Below are 19,572 nucleotides of genomic sequence, written 5' to 3' on the forward strand. Positions count from 1 at the left end.
CTATTCTTCAACCGACCTGCCAAGTCTCATGAAGGATCAAAGTACAGGGGGTGAGTTATAGCGATACTTATCTACACCTAAACTCCCCTTTAAAAGTTTTATAACTTTTACAAAACCTTTGCAACACGTTGGCTTTGCCGTAGCTTGTTCACACGAGGACTCCAAAAGTTGAGAACACATTTATTAGTTACATTAACCTGACGCCTCACACTGGGAACTGTTTACTGGACCGAAGATACCCTAACTTCATTGTTTCCAGCTTTAAAGAATTGAATGAAAGTTTGCTGAACTTTTGGGCAAAAGCCCCCAGACAATTTAGGGTTGGACCTCTGAAGTTGGGGATTATTCTCTGTGGACTTTTAGTGCAATTACTTATCTGGATCTCTCCTTTCACGGGGTTGATTTGTGATTTGCCCTATTGATATTTTATTTCTATCGCGCTCGTACACAAGTGTTTCAGAGCGCGACAAGGCAAGGGAGAGGAACAGGGGAGAGCAAAACAGCGATCTTACTAGGCCTAGTGACTTTGAGAATGCGCACGTGCGGGGGGGAGAAGTAGAAAGTGCAGAGCAAAGGAGAAACAGATGAATAATAATAAATAAATAATAAAGGCAACAATTGGTGGTAGTGCAGCCAGCAGTTGGCAAGTGCTAGGTTTAAGGCAGCAGACAGGGTAGGTCTGATAAGTGTAGGAAGAAAAAAAGGGGGGGGGGGGCGTATGGGTACAGACACAGACCCTAGTGCAAGGGGTGGCCCGGAGGCAGTGCGGGAGGGTGGCAGGTACCTGGGCCCGGAGGACAGAGGGTGGCAAGTTGCACAGCGCCAAGAGAGAACAGATCAGTAGGGGAGAGAAGCAGAAGCAAAGAGGAAGGTCTTGAGGTGCTTCCGGAACTGGAGATGGTTCTCCTCAAGTTTTAGAATGGCAGGGAGGCTGTTCCAGAGGGAGGCCCCATCTGAAGACAGATCTACCCCCAGCTTATTTCTTTGAAAAACGACTGACCCAATGGAGAGATTTCAGAGCTGGAGAGATACAATCCCAGGGCTTGAGGCCAAGGACAAGGCTCGCAGTCTTGTTCTGAATTAGTTGCAGAGGGCGGAGAGTAGAGGCAGGTAGATTTAGAAAGAGGCTGTTATAATAATCCAACCTAGAGAGAACCTGAGCTTGGGAGACCATGAGCTTCTGGGGGAAGGAGAGGAAAGGCAGAGTACCTCCGAAGAGGTGCAGTAGGAAGTTTGACTTTTCAGAGACATCAGAGATGTGGGCAGAAAAGGAAAGTGTGAAGTGAAAGATGGCGCCGAGGTTCTTAGCCTCGCAGGTGGGGGTAAGGGGAGGGCCAAGGGAGACCGGCCAGAGTGTGAGGGGAAAGGATGGTGAAGGTGTGCCGATGAGGAGGATCTCTGTCTTGCTGGCATTCAGACAAAGATCATTGGCGGCACACCAATCTTGAATGGCAGTTAGGCAATTGGAGATGAGAGAGGGAGAGGAGGTGGCTGAAGGCAACTTGAAAATGAGTTGTCGTCAGCGTAGCACTGGAAATCTGAGCAGAAAATGGCAATGCAGTGGCAGAGAGTTGCCAGGTATCGGTTGAATAGCCAGCCGAGTGGTTAGACCCCTGGGGAACTCCACAGGTAGAGAGGAAGATAAATGATAAGGACCCAAGTTGGACCTGGGAGGGTCGATCAGAGAGGAAAGAGGTCAGCCCGGCCAGAACCAGATCAGTGATACCCAGGTTATCACAGAAACAGTTGAGCAGGAGGGTATGGTTGACCGTGTCTAAGGCAGAAGAGAGATCGAGGAGAATGAGGACAGAGGGAATGTTAGAATCAAGGTTGGAGAGCAGATCTTCATGGGTGTTCAGGAGAGGAGTTTCCTTGCTTATGGCAGCTCTGAAGCCAGACTAGTGGTCATGGAGACGGCCAATAGAATTGGAATGAAGGTTAAGATGAGAGATGGCCAACTTTTCCAGGAGTTTTCCCTGAAAGGGAGTAATGAAAATTGGGCGATAGCCGGACAAGAAGGATCAGCTGTGGGTTTCTTGAGGAGAGGATGCACAAGGGAGTGCTTCAGAGGGGAGGGGAAGGATCTTTAGGCAAAGGAGTGGGTGCAAAAATCCGCAAGGGCCGGAGTGAGGGTGTCAATGTGGTCCTTGGTGGTTTTAGGAGAACAGGTATGAACCTGTGTTGACAAGGCTTTCATAGATCGGACTTGTCTAGCGACCTCATCAGGGGTGAAAAGAGGAAAGGACGAGAAGGAGGGTGGGGGACGGGGCTGAAGGAGGGTCCGCAAGCACAGACAGAGGGTGGACAGGTTGTCCTAGGTTTTTGAGATAAAGTGAGAAGCAAGGGCATTGCAAAGAGACTGGGAGGCAACAGGAGGGGTAGAGACTGCAGCAGAGTTGGCTAGCTCCTACACCAGTTATTGTAAATATGTATCTCATTTTTACTATTGTGTGAAAGTATTACCTGTTAATAGTCCTTTTTCACTGTGTGTTTTAGCCACAAGTAAAGATGTTTTTTTTTGTAATACCCAATTGTCCAAGTGTAATCTTTGACTGTTACACTGTGTACACTCTTACAAGCTCACCACCTCTTAAGATTTAGACTAGACCTTTCGTCACTGCTACCTTGAACTGGTTTGGTTAGAGCTCAGAGTTGTCCCTGTCACAATATAGGTTGGCCTTCTATACATTTGTCCCCAGTCCAGAGTATAGAAAATCATTCCTAACACACAACTCTTGGTAATGCTCTTTAGAGGCATCGGACCGAGCCAACATGGAGCCATGTTGCATCCCTGGTGGCGGAAAAGTTTCAGAATAACAGCTGCAGTCTGGGGTTCGTACAGTCTCTTCTTTTCCCACTCTGGGGCACTCTTGCTCATTTCCCACTATGGGCTCCCCGGTTCTTTCACCCACACTGGGCTTCTCTTTGTCTTCACTCTGGGGCTTCTCAGTTTCTTCCCCATACCGAGGCTGCTTCTTATGTCCTTGCTGCTCACCTCCAATACATCAGAAGCCACTGCGTATGTGTATCTGATGAGCGGTGCTCCCTTGGAGGGCTGTGCAGGCTGAATGTTTCTTTCTTCGGAGCCGCTTAAGCAACTCTTCAACTTGACTCCTCAGCAGTTGGTGTCTATTCCTGGGTCCCAATGTCTTGGTCTGTTTGTGAACTGTTCCTCCCCCCCGACTCTGCCACGGTCCACTGTGGTACTCCATTCTTTCTTGTATTGCCATGGCTCCGGTTTCTCACCTACTGGGCCACGTTGCACTCTCCGAATGTGAACCTCTGAGAAGAGAGATGCTCTGAGAGACGAAACACCAGATGTGGTGTCACACGCAATGTGCACTGCAGCGTAATTACTCCTTCCTGATTGGCAGGAAGAGAAGTGGAGACTGCAGTAGGATTGACGAGTTCCTTGAAGATTTTAAATAGTTTGCCTGTGTTAGTGGCTCCAGAGATGCGGGATTAAATATGGGCCCTTTTCTTCGAGCAGATGGAGTCGGTATAGCCTTTGGAACAAGCGGCAGGCCAGTCTGTCAGAGGATGTGCCTTATGCCCGCCACTTCCGCTCAGCAACTCTGCCCTTCTGTTTCAGAGAGGCTAGGTCGGAGTCATACGAGGTATTGCGCTTGGGGGCAGGATTCATGCAGATCCTCTTGAAAGGGGCAATTATGTCCAGGGTGTCTTAGTTCTTGCATACCCCATAAAGGTGTTGGTTTCTAGGAAAAAGGAACGGTAACTAAAGTCTTTCTGGGGTTTCTGTGCCCCCTAAGGGTGAGCTACCTCTTGGGGTGTCCTCCTTACCCTGTCACAAACAGTGTTGTAAGCATAGCGGGATCATAGCCATAGTACCAAAGGGGGTGGCTTCACATTGTATTTCCATTACAGTTTTAATTAGCTGCTGATCTATATTGTACACGCGGCACACCGAATGCGGCTGCACCGAAGTAAGGGCAGCCACTGAGAGATCAGCAGCTAATTAAAACTGGAATGGGAATACATTTCATGATTATCAAGGATGTTCTCGATGCATAATGGGCAATTAAACCAATCCATAGAACTGAATTTAGCATGATATGGCAGGACCAAGGAATGGGTTTGATATATGTGAACATATTTCTGTATTGGATTATACAGTGTCATTTTGGGAATCCATGACTGCTAATGGATATGCTTCTAGAATGAGTGCCTCAACTTGATGAATAGCCTTGAAAGACCTAGGTCAAAACACGTGTTGGTTAGAAACTTTATGGGCACAAAACCAATAATTGTACAGGCCTACAAGTCTGACAGGAATCTAATGAGTAGTTGTTTACTGTGTATGCTATATGCTTATCTCATTGGAATTTTGGGGATAAAAGTCTGGGATTTCTAATTATGGGATCAGCACAATTATTACAGTTAACTTCCTAGGTTTGTTTCATTGCGCTGTACACACATCTCACACAGAGTGGCACACCATGGGCCTAGTTGTTAGCACATTTACATTACTTGAGCTGTAACTCAGCTTTCCTCTTTATCACACTGTCGCACATCAGTGGCTAGCCTGACTCAGACTGATCTTGGGCTGTCCCCATCAGATATATTCACTGGTGGCCGCCAAACCCATAGAAAGCAGATTGGCACACATGTTCTTAGGACCTGAACGCGACACTACAGGTTTCATCTGCTTCTTCAGCTGTGCCACTAATGAGAACCTCCTCTTTTCTTACTGAGCAATATGCACAGAAGCCTACAACAATCGTAATAGTATTTGTGTTGGTGGCGCAGTTGAGATCAGTTTTTTTTTTGGCAAAGATTGTGTTCTGCCGTTCACCATCTGTCGCAGTCTTATTTTCTCAAGCTGCTTAGTGATTTCTGCAAGTTTGCGTTTTCTTCTTCGAAACATATGTTGAAGTCCCCGAAGATGATTAGGTGATCGTGTTTGATGGCCAGGTTCTTGACAGCCTCTATGAAGTTTGCGTTGTAGGTCGGTGGTCTATAGATGAGTATGAATGTGAGGTTTGTGGGTCTGTCAGGTGAACGACGAGGTATTCGCAATTCGGGATGTTCAGCGGGTCTATTTTTATTTTTAGATGTTTGTAGGCTGCTGCAAGTCCTCCTCCTTTTCTGTTTACCTGTATGCATTTGAAGTTGTCATGTATGATTTTTGTCTTGTTTTTGAGTTTATTTTTCTGTTTTGCTTATCGGTGTGTGCGCCATCTCTGTGTTGGTATTTGATGGTGTGGTGGCCTAGTGTGGTTCCATTTTGTTTCTGCTTTCTTCATTTTTTCTCTCGTGTCGTCCTGTTCTGTGGCATGACTTTCTTTTCTCTTAACATTTCTAGTTGTTTGCAGTTTGTTGTTTTTTGGGTCGTAGGGGCCCTTGCCCACCTCTGACACTTTTTCTGAGTTCGTGTTGGGGGGTGGGTTTTTTTTTGTTTAGTTTTGGGATCCTTTTTTGTTGCCGTTTCCTTGGTGGTTTCTGTTGTCTGTAGCTATTGTCAGGTGGTGGTGTGGGAGTGCGGCTCGTTCGGGGTCTTTTGGGTTGCAAAGTGGGTTGGGGAAAGGTACTAACCGGACAGGGGTGGGAGGTGGTTCCTGAATGTCTGCTGTAGTGGACGTACCCAAATTGGAGAAACAGCAGTCTGAGAAACACCCAGAAGTGGGATAAAGCAGTCTAGGGTTGAAGACATAGACTTGAAGCACTAGAGCAGTATGGGGACTCCGAAAAACTGGGACACCATGCTAGGGGAAGGATCACCTAGAATTGTAGGAATCAGAAATGGAAGGAAACACCCAGGACTCGAATACAGTTGTAGTGGAGAGGCACTCAGAGCTGAAACAGTTGTGGAGGGGCAACACCTAGAAGAGGAGGAAAAAACAGAAATTGGAGAGACCCCCAGAAGTGCAATAGAGCAGCTATGGAAGTACTTCCAGATTTAACAGCAGGTATAAAAAAAATACTTATTTGAGTGTCTTAAAACACACCGATTTTAAAGACCTGGCAAGTGGGGAAAAAACACCCAAACCCGGGAGACGGCAGTAAGAGGTGAACCGCAACACTTGTGGTACAGGGGTGATTGCAAAAATAGTTTCTAGCTGACATACATGGGTGTGCTATGTTTTATAGGGTAATATCAGTAGCTGCTGGTTGACGGCTGCAGGCTTCCCAGGCGAACACAGGCAAACAAGGAGTGGAGCTTCTTCGGGAGATGGTCTGTGCCTTGGACCCTTAGCCAATGGCTGCCCGGGTAGAGGCTGCCATGGGGGAGTGTCTAATGAGCACCTCAGCTGATCAATCAGTGGCGCGGGCGGTGTTAGGAAAGATTTCCATTTTATGTCTAATTTTTCCTCCACTTGTGTACCCCCAACTTTTTGCTGATGTTAAACACCATAGTCTGACTTTACCAGAGGAGCCCTGCCTTCTGCTGCACTCCTGTGCTTTTCGCTCACTTTGTATGGGGCAACTGAATGCCCTTAAGATAGTCAGTACTGGGAGACTGTTTCTCTTAGTCCTTTCCAATGTTGCAACTTGCCTGCAACATGTAACAAGTGTACAATGTACCTTCCAGTACAGTGCACTTCGGTCTATTAGTCATTTCCAAAGGCCTTAGATACTCTCAAAGGATTTTTTAGGAGAAGTGCAGAAGTGCCTTGGACCTGACTGGTGGCAGCGTATCATTTCGTATATTTTTTAACACTTTCCTGCTAGGTAAATCGTGATTACCGTGTTTGGCACGAACAGGTGGCCTGGCTCCAAAATGGCCATGCCACAAAGTTCTTTGTCCTGTCCTTTGGCCTTCTTGCCCCTTGACCTTCCCCAGGTCGAGTCGACCCAGGTCAGTCCTTATTTGGGCATGCATTTTGCTACGAAGCGCCAAGCTTTCGCAGGCTTCTGCATGCCTTGTGTGTGTGCCTCCAGGATGTGGGCTGGGGCGTCTGTTCCCAATACACTTGAAAAAACTTTAAGAGACTAGAGGGAATATTTATCTGGACCTCTTTAAGACAACCCTCAAAACGTCAAAACCACTAAACATACCACACTAATGCTTAAAGGGTCCCTTGCTTCTCCAGTACCTTCTTCTAACTCAGTCCTGCATGTTGTTTAACTCATTAAATTACAACATACTTATTCCAAACATTTTTTTTTATCAAAAATATCAATTTATTTACTCTCAGTAAAAACACCACTAAAAAATACATTCACAATTATCTCAACAAAGACAGCATCTTGCACTTTTGTCTAAGTTCAATTATTGCACATTTGCCACTATTTTTGGTATCATTGACCACAGACAACTTCTACATAACATTCTATTTTTTAATACATATCTCTGTTATTAGATAGTTCATCAGTAGAAGACACATTTTTCAGTTTTTCATTTACTTTTTATATCTTCTCCTTTCTTCACTGGGTACTCTGACTTCCCCATAAAAATCGTGCTCTACTCATTCACACTTACGTCATTCATACATCCTTTCATTCTACAATCCACACTACCCAACATGTTTCTTTCCTTTATCAGTTCTCATAATTTCAGGAAATTCTTCAGGGGTTAATTTTTGTATAGCAACAGTCTGTTATGTAGTGACCATTCGGTCTTCTTGTATTCTTTATACTTCTTGGTCAAGGCTCATGTGTTCGGTTCACATCTGTTTCATTTCTGGGCCAGAATTCCACAAGAAGGTATCTGTGAGAAGCAAGTGTATGAAGAATGGATTTAATTATTAACCCAACTTCTATGCAGTCTTATTCCTACATTCGGGGTATACAATTTACCATGAGAGAATATATTCTTCCAATTCTTCAGTACGAGACATGCACTACTTTTTAAAGGACATTATCACGACACAACGTCTTTTCATAAGGTGGTTTACCGTTGATCTAGTGACCTACCCTCTCTATTTTTTACTGTAATTCCCCTGTTCTTAAAAAAGGGGCATTTGATAATTTATTTAGTTTCCCAACGCTCTCACCCTACTGTTATGGTACACTATTTGCCTTCTGGATTTTACCTGCAGGTTGTTTATTTTCATCCATCCAGGTATCTATCTCTAGGTGCTTCTTAATTCTCAACACTTGTGTACTGCCTTTTTGGGTTCGCCTTTTGCAACATCTATCAATACAGAAATGTCACTTACAGTTACTCCTGGTTAAACTGGTACTACATATCCTATGTATAATAAGCATAATCTGGTATTACACTTAGTTCTAGGGTATGTACCTTAATTAGGACTTCCCATGTTAGAGTCCGCCATGTTTGTTGTTTTCAGCTTATCCCGACCCTTCAGTGATCTTTTTGCTTCAATGGTTACGACCTCGGTCGTCCCGGCTTCCCACGTGATCTATACACGGCTTCTTAGTGTTCTAAGTGCCGATATCTATAGAAGCAAAAAAGAAAAAGTGTATCTTTAAAAATTGAAACATTCCGCCCGCGTGATCTTTAAACGGCTTCTTGGTGTACTAAGCGCCAATATCTCTTATAGCTAACTCACGGGACATGTCTTTAGAAATAGGGACATTCCGCTCTATTATATCTCCCTCCTACAGTCTTACATTCGCTGTCTCGTATGTTTCGCTTACCTTCTAGCTAAAGGGCTTGATCCATCTGCCTCGCGGGTTGCTGTCGGCGTTCTCTTGCTTCTTCTGACTTCCGTCGTCTCTGTTCGCATACCTGGATGTTTTTGCCCGCGTCAAAGTCGGTTCCTCCTTCCGGCTTGTGTCCATTTCCATGTTCTTTTCTACATTGTTGTAGATGGGGGCGGTTCCATCTATCCAATGATATTCCTTCACGTCACCGTTCTGGCATTACAGGTCCTTTTTTCTTGCTTCGTTACTCCGTATTTATTTCTTTCTTCTTCGGTACTGCCTTTCCTGCACCATAGATAAGGATCTAATTTCCTGACCCATCAAAGTTGTTCTTCACATATGTTTCTCTATGCTTTTTTCAAACTGTAAATGTTTTATTCAGCTACAGAGCTGAACACGTTAATTTCAATCGTATTTCCTCATCAAACACTTTTTGGACAACACTATACGATTTTGATGCAAATTTATATCCAGTTCAAGTGGTAGCATAACTTCATTTTGTATGACACGATTTTTTCATTGAGACCCGTCTCACAGCATTTTGTTAAAAAAATTAGTTATTTTTCTTTTGTTAATAATTTCTTTCTGTCGATGTTCATATCATTACTCTCTTTCACCTTGTAAACCACCGACCACTTTAATTCTTCTGCCTTATGGATAATTTCAACGAAATGTCCTACCATAGGTGCAGAATGAATTCTGTTCCTTATGCAGCTCTTATGTTCCGTTATCCTGGTTTTTCTTTTTCTTTCAGTCTTCCCTATATAGATTTTTTTGCAGGGACACCATATCACATATACCACAAATTTGGAATTGCAGTTAGTGTTTTCTGTCTCCACTCATTTCTCAGTCCAAGATCTATTTGAGTTGATTTCTTAGTTTGAGAGCAGCACGTACAACTGCCGCACGGTACATGTCCCTCTAGTATTCTCATTCCCCAACTCTCTGTCAGTGTTGGTTGAAATTTATGTTGTTTTGTTATGTCATTGCGCATTATTTGGTCCTTCAAAGTCTTACTTCTTCGGAAAGCTATTAGCGGTTTTTCCAGTGGGCTTTTTCCTTTCTCCATAATTGTCCAGTTTCGGTATATGATTTTCCTGATCCGATTTGACAGATTACTATACGTGTTCACAAACACCAATTTGTCATTATCTTTTCTTTTCAATACCGGTTGTTGCTCAAGTAAGGCTTCCCGGTGATTGTCAGCCCTCTTCATCGCCCGGTTTACCAGTTTTTTGGGGTAGCCTCTTTCATATAAATTCATTCTCAATTTATTGGCCCCTTCTCTATAGTCTTCTCTGTTCGTGCTGTTCTTTTTCAACCGCAAAAACTGCCCGAAGGGCAGGTTATCCCGTGTGTGGTTCGGGTGAAAACTAGTATAATGTAATAATGCATTCTGATCAGTTGGCTTTCTATACGGTTTAACAAAGAGTTCTCCTTTGTTGGTATCAACCTTTATTGTTACGTCTAGGAAATTCACTTCCTCTCTGCTGTAGTTCTCAGTGAACTTTAAGTGTTGATTTTGTTCATTCAACCATTTGAAGAAAGAAATTGCTTCACTCTCATCGCCCTTCCAAATTAAAAGCACATCATCTATGTACCTCTTCCAGACCTGGATATTATTTCTGAAAGGGTTGTTGTCACCATAGATCACTCTTTTTTTGAAAGCCTCCCATGTAGAGGTTTGCGATGCTCGGGGCTAATGTAGCCCCCATAGCCGTCCCCTGTATTTGTTTATAGTAGCATCCATTAAAATGGAAATAGTTTTCCGTTAGTGCTACTTCAGCACACCAAAGTATGAAAGAAGCTGAGGTTTCAGTGTTATTATTTTCCATCAGGAGTCTTTCTTCCAAGACCTCAAGTGAGGCCCTTTGTGGGATATTCGTATACAAAGATACTACATCAAGGCATATCAGAATTTCTTCAACTTGGTTAAATGGTCTCCCTTCTACTTCCTTTATAATTTGTGTGGTATCTTTTATAAAGGAAGACATCTCTCTGACCATTGGTTGCATGAAATGGTCCGCAAATCTTGATAGAGGTTCTAATACCGAGTCACAGCCTGACACAATTGGTCTCCCTGGAGGCCTAGTTAGACTTTTATGAATTTTCGGGAGAATATAAAATTGTGGTGTCCTTGGTTTGTCTGCTGGTAAAAATTCTGCTTCTTTCTTAGTGATCCATCTCCTTTCCTCTGCTTTTGTCACTTTCAGATGGATCATTGTTTCCAATTTTTGTGTGGATTTCTCATCTAATCTCTGATAACTCTGGCCATCTTCCAGTTGTCTCATACATTCATCGATGTAATCTTTTCTATTCAGGATAACGACGGCTCCTCCCTTGTCAGCTTTTCGTATTATTATGGAATCATTGAATAGTAGTCCCTTTAGGGTGGTTTTCTCTTTTCGACTTAGATTTTGGAAGATCCCAATACACATCATGGGTGCCAGAGAGTCTGGATTGTTGTGAATGCCTGGGACTATTGTGGGCCGTGATTGGTCCACGTATGGTATGCCTGTATGCCTGTATGTGAGCACATCTCCCATTGGATCCTCTTCGTTTTGGGGCGAAGGAGCTTCTGGCTAAGAGAAGGCACCAAGCACCCATACCATGTCAATCTCTGGAGTTCTCGCTGAACAAAGGATAGTATACAAGTATCCTGACACTAAGAAGAAGCTGAGTCGAGGAATCACTGGTGACCCGCTGGAAGGTTTGGCACCCTGAGCCCGCTGTCGTCCCGTGGGTCCCCTCTGCATCTGGTTGTCATAGAAGGTCTGCGAAGACACTTCGATCCATTGGAATAGTGGGACCAACTATTCTTGGCAATTTCATCAAACCCTGAAAGTAAGCTCTCTCGGAAGTGTCCCTGGGCCAACCAGTGGGCTGACCATCTTACGCAGACTCTTTGCCATGATACCGCCGCTGTTTCGAGGAGGCCTTCTAAACTTGGTACGTCGCTAGCTCTGAGTTCATGGCACTCACACCGAATTTTGTACACTTGGCGTTCCCAGGTCTGGAGTAAAGTGAGGGCACCCGAACCGGAATATATGCGGTTTACGGTGTCGCCCAGGCGTGGTAACGAACTTTGCAGGTGCGCTGCATTTGTGCCCCTCTTGCCTGTGAAACCTGCTGCAGTGAAACTGGCCTGTTCCATCCACCAGGAGCGGAGAAATCGCCACTGTTTTGTTTGGGAATCATCACTGTATCTTCGTCGCTGAAAACCGCAGAGCCGCCAAATTGCCGCACTTGAACCTGCAATAGAAGTGGACTCGACTGCGGAAGTTTGGTCCGGAGTGCACCGGGGGTCGGTTAGTAATCGCAACCCTAACCGGTGGCCCCTAACGCCTCCATCCATTTTTACGCAAAAGTGGCCTCTGAGGGCCCCTCTCCTTTCCACTGCTAGTGCGAACTAGCAAACTATTCCCAACTCTTGTAATCAACTCTGCCTTCAAGTGGAGGCCCTCCTCGAATAGTGGGAACCTATTTTTCATTGCCTCACCCACCTTGCTGAGCTGCTATAGACCCCTGAAGAGCCCCCGTGTTGCCCATTTGAGCTACGGCATGCACCAGCAGTGCACGTACATTTGAGCGATAGGCGCCACACTTCTTAGGGATTGGACTGCCTGTTAGGCTTGCGTAGGATGCAGAAGGGACTAAAGACTATTTGCACTGCCTGTTTCCTTCCCCTTTTAGGTTTGGGACCCATTTCGTGTATTAACCCTTTAGACCACATTGGACTTGTATATATTTAGATAGGATTGTATTGGCTTGCAAGTATTACTGCGATTGGATTTGTGTTGAAACTCAAAGGCCTTGAAATAAATATTTGTATTTTTAATATATATACACCTGACTGGGAGGGATTTGTAAGTGTCCTTTACTCCGTGTGCTCATTGAGGCCTTTCAGTCACCCTCCCCCCCTCCCGAGACCTAGTCTTGACAGCCGCCAAGCTACCTTGATTGTTCTGGCTTGTACAGAAGGTTGTCCTGTTCCTAGAAACTAGGCTGGCCTCCTGAACCTCTGCCCACCAGGTCAGAGTTCAGAAATCCATTTTAACAGGCGGGAGTGAGGGAGGCCACAAGGCAATAAAACGGGAAATGGCACTGGGATAAAAACACAGCACTCTCGTGCACTAAATTACTGGCCAAATTAATGCGGATAACAAGGGGCGCAAAGCACCACTTACCCCAACACCAGCAGGGAAAAATTAATGCGAGGGCTCTACGCCCTTGATTTTTCTAACACGCCCCGAGCTGACCAATTGCCGGCTGTGTGTGGGAGCGAGGGAGGGCACACATCAACGCACCCGGAAACTGCACAGGGTTGTAGACACAGCGATCTAGTGCGCTAAATTACTCCATAAATTGCCAAATTGACGCAGGTTACAAGGGGAGCAAAGCTCCACTTACCCCAGCAGCAGCGGGTCCTCAAGTCAAGGATGAGCAAACTCATGCAGGGAATCTCAAGCATCCACCGTTTTAATTGTAATTCTGTACAGAATTATTAGTAATGCTAATAGCTGGGCCCTCGTAATGTGGCCTCTTGCTCTTATCCAAGCATTTTTATTTGCGTATTCCGAGTTCTCGCTTATTGCTTTTGTAGCTTATTGAAGTCCAGTTAAAAACGAGAATAGGGCATTTGCCAGGCACTATTATGTGCCCAGGTACTCGCACCATTTTGCAGCTGGTACCATTGATGGCTAGGTAAGGACCAGCAACAGCAAGGTTGTGCCTGGCGAATGCATTTCCCATGCCTTCTCGAAAGCCCAAACTATTGGCATTGCTAATGCTTGTTAACCTGCATCACTGCTTAATTTTAAACAGTGCTAGATTGTCTTGCCCCTAGGTCTCATGTTTCCTTCCATAGTTGCAGCATGTTCATCTAGTGCAGATTCTTAGTGCAACTGTAGCTAACCCCTGTAATGGCAGTGCTGTTGTACTCTCTGTAAATGTGATAATGCTTAATATCCTTCAGTTGAACAATCCAGACATAATTATAATATGAGAGCAAGTGACCATGTGCTACACTTTGATGTAGATGACAGTGTAAGATGTTAGCAATTCCATGGAATACAGCGCTTTCAATACGTGCTTGGCTTTTTTTTTCTTCATCCCCCGTGATTGTAAACATTCAGCCTTTTCATTAATTATAGTAGCACATGTGTTCAGTATATGCAATAGTTGATAAAAAAAGATCTCTTAAGTTGTCGCATTTCAGGCAGGAATACTTCATAAAGTACTGTTTTTTTTTCTTCTTTTCTTAACGTTCTGGTGCTTAGTCTAGAATTAAAATGGAGAAGGGATAACGGCAAGTTCTAGAATTCCAGTATAGGACTGAATGAGCTGCTCAAACCCGACATTAGACAAAGTGAGACCTCTGAGGGAAAAGCTCAGCAAAATCTTTAGTAACGAACACCTGTGTATCTTTTAATCTTCTGTATCCATAAACGTAACATGATCTTTCATTAAAAAGTTTCTCTCATTGTGTTCCCTTTATTAAACAGTTTGTGTAAATTGTCCCGGGCAGTCATATAATTTGTTTTCTTTTTTAGAAACCAGATAATGAGAAAGAAACTGATACTATTCTTTAAGAGGCGAAATCATGCTCGGAAACAGAGGGTAAGATTTAAACAGTTACTGTATTTGAGACCTTTGATAGTCTTGTAACTTAAAATTAATTTTGTGGCATGTAACATGGGGGCACTCATCCTGCTAGTTTTTGAATGCCCCTTCCATTCTTAATGGTCTATTTGCTGCTAGTGCCCTTTTCCCTCAAAAATTGATAATGTTCAGGGATTGAAATTAAGATTGGATAACCAGGAGCTTAAACGAACTCCTGGGTATCCAGCATTAACCAGAGACCAGGGGCTACAATGGCAGGACGAGGCGCTAGTACATAACGTTTCCCAAATCCAGCTTATGCTTTAAATGTCAAATACATGTTTCCTAATGTTTATTTATAGATTGTTCCAAATGCACAGATTTAAATTCACACAGGTATGTTTGTCATATGTTGTACTGGGGAGAGAAAGATGGCTCCTGGTAACCTTTGGTGTCAAGTTAACCAGGCTCTTATAGGCTACAAGCAGGAGCTAAATAGCTCCCAGCACCCCTTAATTTCGCACTGTGATATGCTATCCTACTGTTCCCAGTGTCTTAACATAATTACATTTCGAGGGGATTGGGTCCTCCGACGTATTCCATATCTATGACATGTAATCACCACAGCTGTGCTGCTTCGGAAACTTTTTTCTGCGTCCTGCGTCGATGCGCCGTCGTCGAGGACCTCCTCCGACGTGATAAGTAGGACGCACGACGCCCGTAGCCTCGGTTCCGTTTTTTCCGCGAACATGTTGCTTCGTGAATCTCGGTTAACGCCTCGACTCTTTGGAGTTCTGTTCTTCTCGGTTCTTCGAACCTGTTCGTTTTTGTAAAAATCCTTCGTGTGAAGATGTCTTCTACTTCGTCTTCGACCCCGCGTCCGGGCTTCAAGAAGTGCGGGGAGTGTGGGTCCAAGATGTCGGTGACGGACTCGCACGACGCCTGCCTCTGGTGCCTCGGGGAGGCCCACGACATGGATGACTGTATCGACTGCCAGTCGCTCACGTCCAAAGCCTTACGCGAACGTAAGAAGTTGTCGGTAGGTCGGGTGTCCAAGCCCCGGAAGTCGAAGTCTGCGGGGCTTTCGACGGATGATTTGAGGGGTGACTCTCCGCGTCATCGTCGGAAGTCTCGTGGGTCTTGCCACTCCTCAGCCTCTTTGAGGCATTCTCCGAAGCGCCGACACGGTCGTCTTCCAGGTCCTCTTCGGAGGACTCTGCCCGGCACGTCGCTTACCCCACCAGCCGTGCGACACCGGAGGAATGGGCTTCCTTCGGGAAGAAAATGCTGGCGATTCTCGAGTAGCATGGTACTAAGCCGTCCGCGCCCCCGAGTGGGGTCGGTCGTGAGAGGTCGAGAGACACCGCTCGCAAGAGTGGTAGGCACGAGTCACGGGAGAGGTCCCGTTCGGACAAGGAGACTCGTTCTCGACGTACCCGTTCCAGGTCCCGGTCCTCGACGCGTTCGAGACCGTGTGCACCTGTGAGGTCTTCGAGGAAGACATCGATGTCTGAGGCGTCGAGGGCATCGACAGGCTTTCTCGAGGCTCCGGCTCCGAGGAAGTCGTCGACGCTCAGGTCGTCGAAGGACACGCTCGGGGCTCCGGTTTCGAGGGCTGTGTCGACGCCGCCGATGCTGGCGGCGCTGCATCTGACGTCGACGCCGATTTACTCGACGTCGATCCTCTCGGTGCCGATGCCTGTCCTCTCGACGCCGGCGCCGATTCGCTCGACGCCTTTCGTGTCGGAGGTACCCCGTGGCACGGGGGAACCCCCTAGGAAGGCTCTGGTTAAGAGCAAGCACTCTCGGGTGCCTTCTTTTCGCCACCTGGAATATATTTCAGAGGCGGATGAGGATTCTGATGGCCTGGTTCCTAGTCAGGTTCCAGATGAAATTATCTCGGGCCATAGTCAGTTTGACGATTTCAGGCAGTCACTGCATGATGCCAGTGGACTGGACACCTCTCCGGAGGTGGAGTTTTGTAGGCCTGAGCCTGGCTCTCATGCCGATTCCTCGTACCGGTGCCTTATGGCTAGGGTTTCTGAGTACTTGGGATGGTCTGCTCCCCCAGGTGAGTTTGTGCAGGATGATCTAATGGACATCCTTGATGTTGGTCCCCCAACTGACCCGGTACTGCCGTTCCATATGGCTTTACAGAGAAGGGTGGTGGCGGCTTGGACTGCTCCGGAGAGTCTACCGGCGGTGGGCAGATCCTTGTCGCAAAAATACCATCCAGCCAGTAGCGACCCCTGCTACTTGACCAGGCACCCCACTCCGGAGAGTTTGGTGGTGCAGGCAGCCAAGGCCCTGGCAAAGCCGGCGTCGTACCCTACCATCCCTCCTGATGGGGACGACAAACGTTTTGATGGCTGGGCGAAGAAAGTGTTTTCTTCTGGTGGTATGGCGCTTCAGGCGGCCAACTCCATTTGTGCCTTGTCTCGTTTCACACACACTCTGTGGAACTGTGTTGCGTTAGCGGTAAGGATGCCATGTGTGAGTCCGTTCAGTCGGGTTTGGACTTAGCTGAATGCGTCAGTAGGTCCATGGCGGCGAGCACCGTGATACGCAGGTTTGCGTGGTTGCGGAAGTCGGGGTTTGCTCCTGATGTGCAGTCCCGGCTCCTCAACATGCCCTTTGACGGTGAACACCTTTTTGGCAGCAAGGCTGACGAGAGCCTTGAGAGGTTGCAGACCTCAAAAGCTGCAGCAAAGTCGTTGGGCGCTGCAGTTCGCCAACCTCTGCCTTTTCCTCCTAGGGGACAGCAGTGGAGGGGTGGTTCCTTTCGCTATTACTCGTGCTTCAGTAAAGCGAGAGGAGTTGGCAGTCAAAGAGGCCAGCGCAGGGGTACCAGAGGTGGACGACAGGGTACCCGTGGTGCCAAGGCCGCTCGGGCAGTTGCCTCTTTGCCCTCAGGTAACGCCGCAGCCGCTCCCACTCAGTCATGAGGCCATGTCCCATGGTTCGCCGGTTGGGGGAAGGCTGGCGCAGCATCTTGTAGAGTGGCAAGCCATTACTTCAGATGTGTGGGTTCTGGCGATCATAACCCACAGCTACTGTCTTCCCTTTCGGCACAGGCCTCGCGACAATCCACCGGGGAACCTCTTTGCAGAGTCCGGATCCGCTCCTTGCGCAGGAAATTCAAGCCCTGCTGGAGAAAGGCGCCATAGAACTGGTGCCTGTAGCAGAGAGGAACAAGGGATGGTATTCCCCTTATTTTTTGATTTCGAAGAAAGATGGGGGATTGAGACCCATCATGGACTTGCACGGTTTGAACAAACTCCTCAGGAAGGACAAGTTTAAGATGGCTACACTCTCTCAAGTCCTCCAGGCCCTTCAGCTTCAGGACTGGTTGGTGTCACTCGACCTCAAGGATGCTTACTTCCATGTGCCGATCCATCCCAAGCACAAGAAGTACCTGAGGTTCGCGGATGGCGACTCGCACTTTCAGTTTAGGGTCCTGCCGTTCGGATTGACCTCCGCCCCGAGAGTTTTCACCAAGCTCATGGTGGTGGTGGCAGCGCATCTCAGGTAAGGGGGGATTCACGTCTACCCCTACCTGGACGATTGGTTGATCAGGGGGAGCTCTCCCGAGCAAGTCCTGGATCATCTGTCCGTCACCTGCCACTCCCTTCACAGGCTGGGCTTCTCCCTCAATTTAGAGTCCCATTTGACGCCAACACAGCGGCTCCAGTACATCGGAGCAGTGCTTGACACTTCCCTGGGGCAGTGTTTTCCTCCCCAGGTGAGGGCTCTTCACATTCAGCAGATGGTGCACAAGTTTCAGCATGCCCAGACGCTCCCAGCGTTCGAGTTCTTGAGGTTGCTCAGCCTCATGGCATCCTGCATTCTTCTGGTGCCAGAGGCTCGCCTGCGGATGAGATCTTTGCAGTGGGCACTCAAGACGCAATGGTCGCAGTCCTCCGGCAGGATGTCGGACCCGGTTCAGGTGCCGCCCTCGGTCGCCCGGGACCTTCTGTGGTGGGCCGTCGAAGGCAACTTGATGAAGGGGGCTCCATTTTGGCTTCCCTGGCCGGAGGTGACGATCGTTACGGATGCATCCCTCACGGGATGGGGAGCTCATGCCAACAGGCTGACAGTCAGCGGTCGTTGGTCTCCGGAGTCCAGACTCCATATCAATCTGTTGGAGCTGAGGGCCGTCAGGCTAGCCCTGAAGGCTTTTCTGCCGACTGTGCGAGGAAAGAGTGTCCTGATCCTGACGGACAACACAGTGGCCATGCACTACCTCAACAAAAAGGGGGGGGCAGGGTCACTTCCTCTGTGCAGGGAGGCGATGCAGCTCGAGTTCTGGGCCATCCAGCAGGAAGTTTCGATCTCGGCAGTTCATCTGGCCGGAGACGAAAACGTGACGGCGGAAGCTCTGAGCAGGCAGTGTGCGATCTCTCACGAGTGGGAGTTGGCTCAGGAGATTCTCCTGGAGATCTTTGCCCTTTGAGGGACCCCTCAAGTGGATTTCTTCGCCTCCAGTGTCAACCGGAAGTGCGAAAGGTTTTGCTCGCAGGAATTTCCTCCAAAAGGAGCCTTAGGAGACGCGTTCGTGATGGAGTGGTCATTCCCGCTGCTGTACGCGTTTCATCCAGTCCCCGTCATCCCGCAAGTGCTGCGGAGGTTATGGAAGTTCGGTTACCGGATGATCCTCATTGCTCCTGCGTGGGCTCGGAGAACGTGGTACCCGGACCTTCTCGACTTGTCGATCTGCCCTCCACGTCGTCTTCCCTACCGAGACGATCTGCTCTCACGGGAGGGGGGGGGGGTCAGGTTCTCCATCCAGAGGTCAGATCCCTCAACCTTCACGCTTGGCTTCTGAAAGGTTGAGGTATAAGGATTGGGACCTCCCTGAAGACGTGATGGAGGTGTTGCTTTCGGCCCAAAGGCCAGCAACAAAGTCTCTGTACTGTTGCCGTTGGCGTAAGTTCTGCGACTGGTGCAGAGTTCAGAATGTGGATCCTTTTGCATGTGACATCCCCATGGTTCTGTCCTTTTTACTTTCTTTGGCCCACAGGGGGTTGCAAGTGGGTACTATTAAAGGTTACCTGGCGGCGCTGTCCATCTTTAAGCGCTCATCTGAAGAGTGTTCTTACTTTAAAATCCCTTTAATTTCACAGTTTCTGAAAGGGCTCACTAATGTGTACCCTCCGTCACCTTTCCTGGTGCCCGGTTGGGATTTAAACCTTGTTCTTAACTTTCTTATGGGTGCTCCGTTTCAGCCTTTACATTCTTGCCCTTTGAGGCTGTAAACTCTGAAAACTGTGTTTTTAGTTGCGGTTACTTCCGCTCGCAGAGTGAGTGAGTTACAGGCACTTTCAGTTAAGCCACCCTTCACTGTATTTCACAAGGACAGGGTTGTCCTTAGAGTTCGTCCTTCTTTTCTTCCGAAGGTAGTGA

The 19,572-nt window shown here is 47.2% G+C and overlaps 1 protein-coding gene across 7 annotated transcripts in view; it reads left to right on the forward strand.

The window, feature by feature from the left end:
• NCOR1 (nuclear receptor corepressor 1) overlaps positions 1-19,572 on the forward strand; it is a 2,268,409-nt gene that overhangs the window by 328,398 nt on the left and 1,920,439 nt on the right. For all 7 annotated transcript variants that reach the window (XM_069615218.1, XM_069615220.1, XM_069615222.1 and 4 more), the window contains exon 9: positions 14,121-14,187. In XM_069615218.1, the coding sequence (XP_069471319.1) occupies positions 14,121-14,187 (67 nt within the window). The remainder of the gene's footprint in view (positions 1-14,120; positions 14,188-19,572) is intronic.

Source organism: Ambystoma mexicanum, chromosome 9, assembly GCF_040938575.1.
Source record: "Ambystoma mexicanum isolate Mex_15411 chromosome 9, UKY_AmexF1_1, whole genome shotgun sequence".
NCBI classification, from domain to species: domain Eukaryota; kingdom Metazoa; phylum Chordata; class Amphibia; order Caudata; family Ambystomatidae; genus Ambystoma; species Ambystoma mexicanum.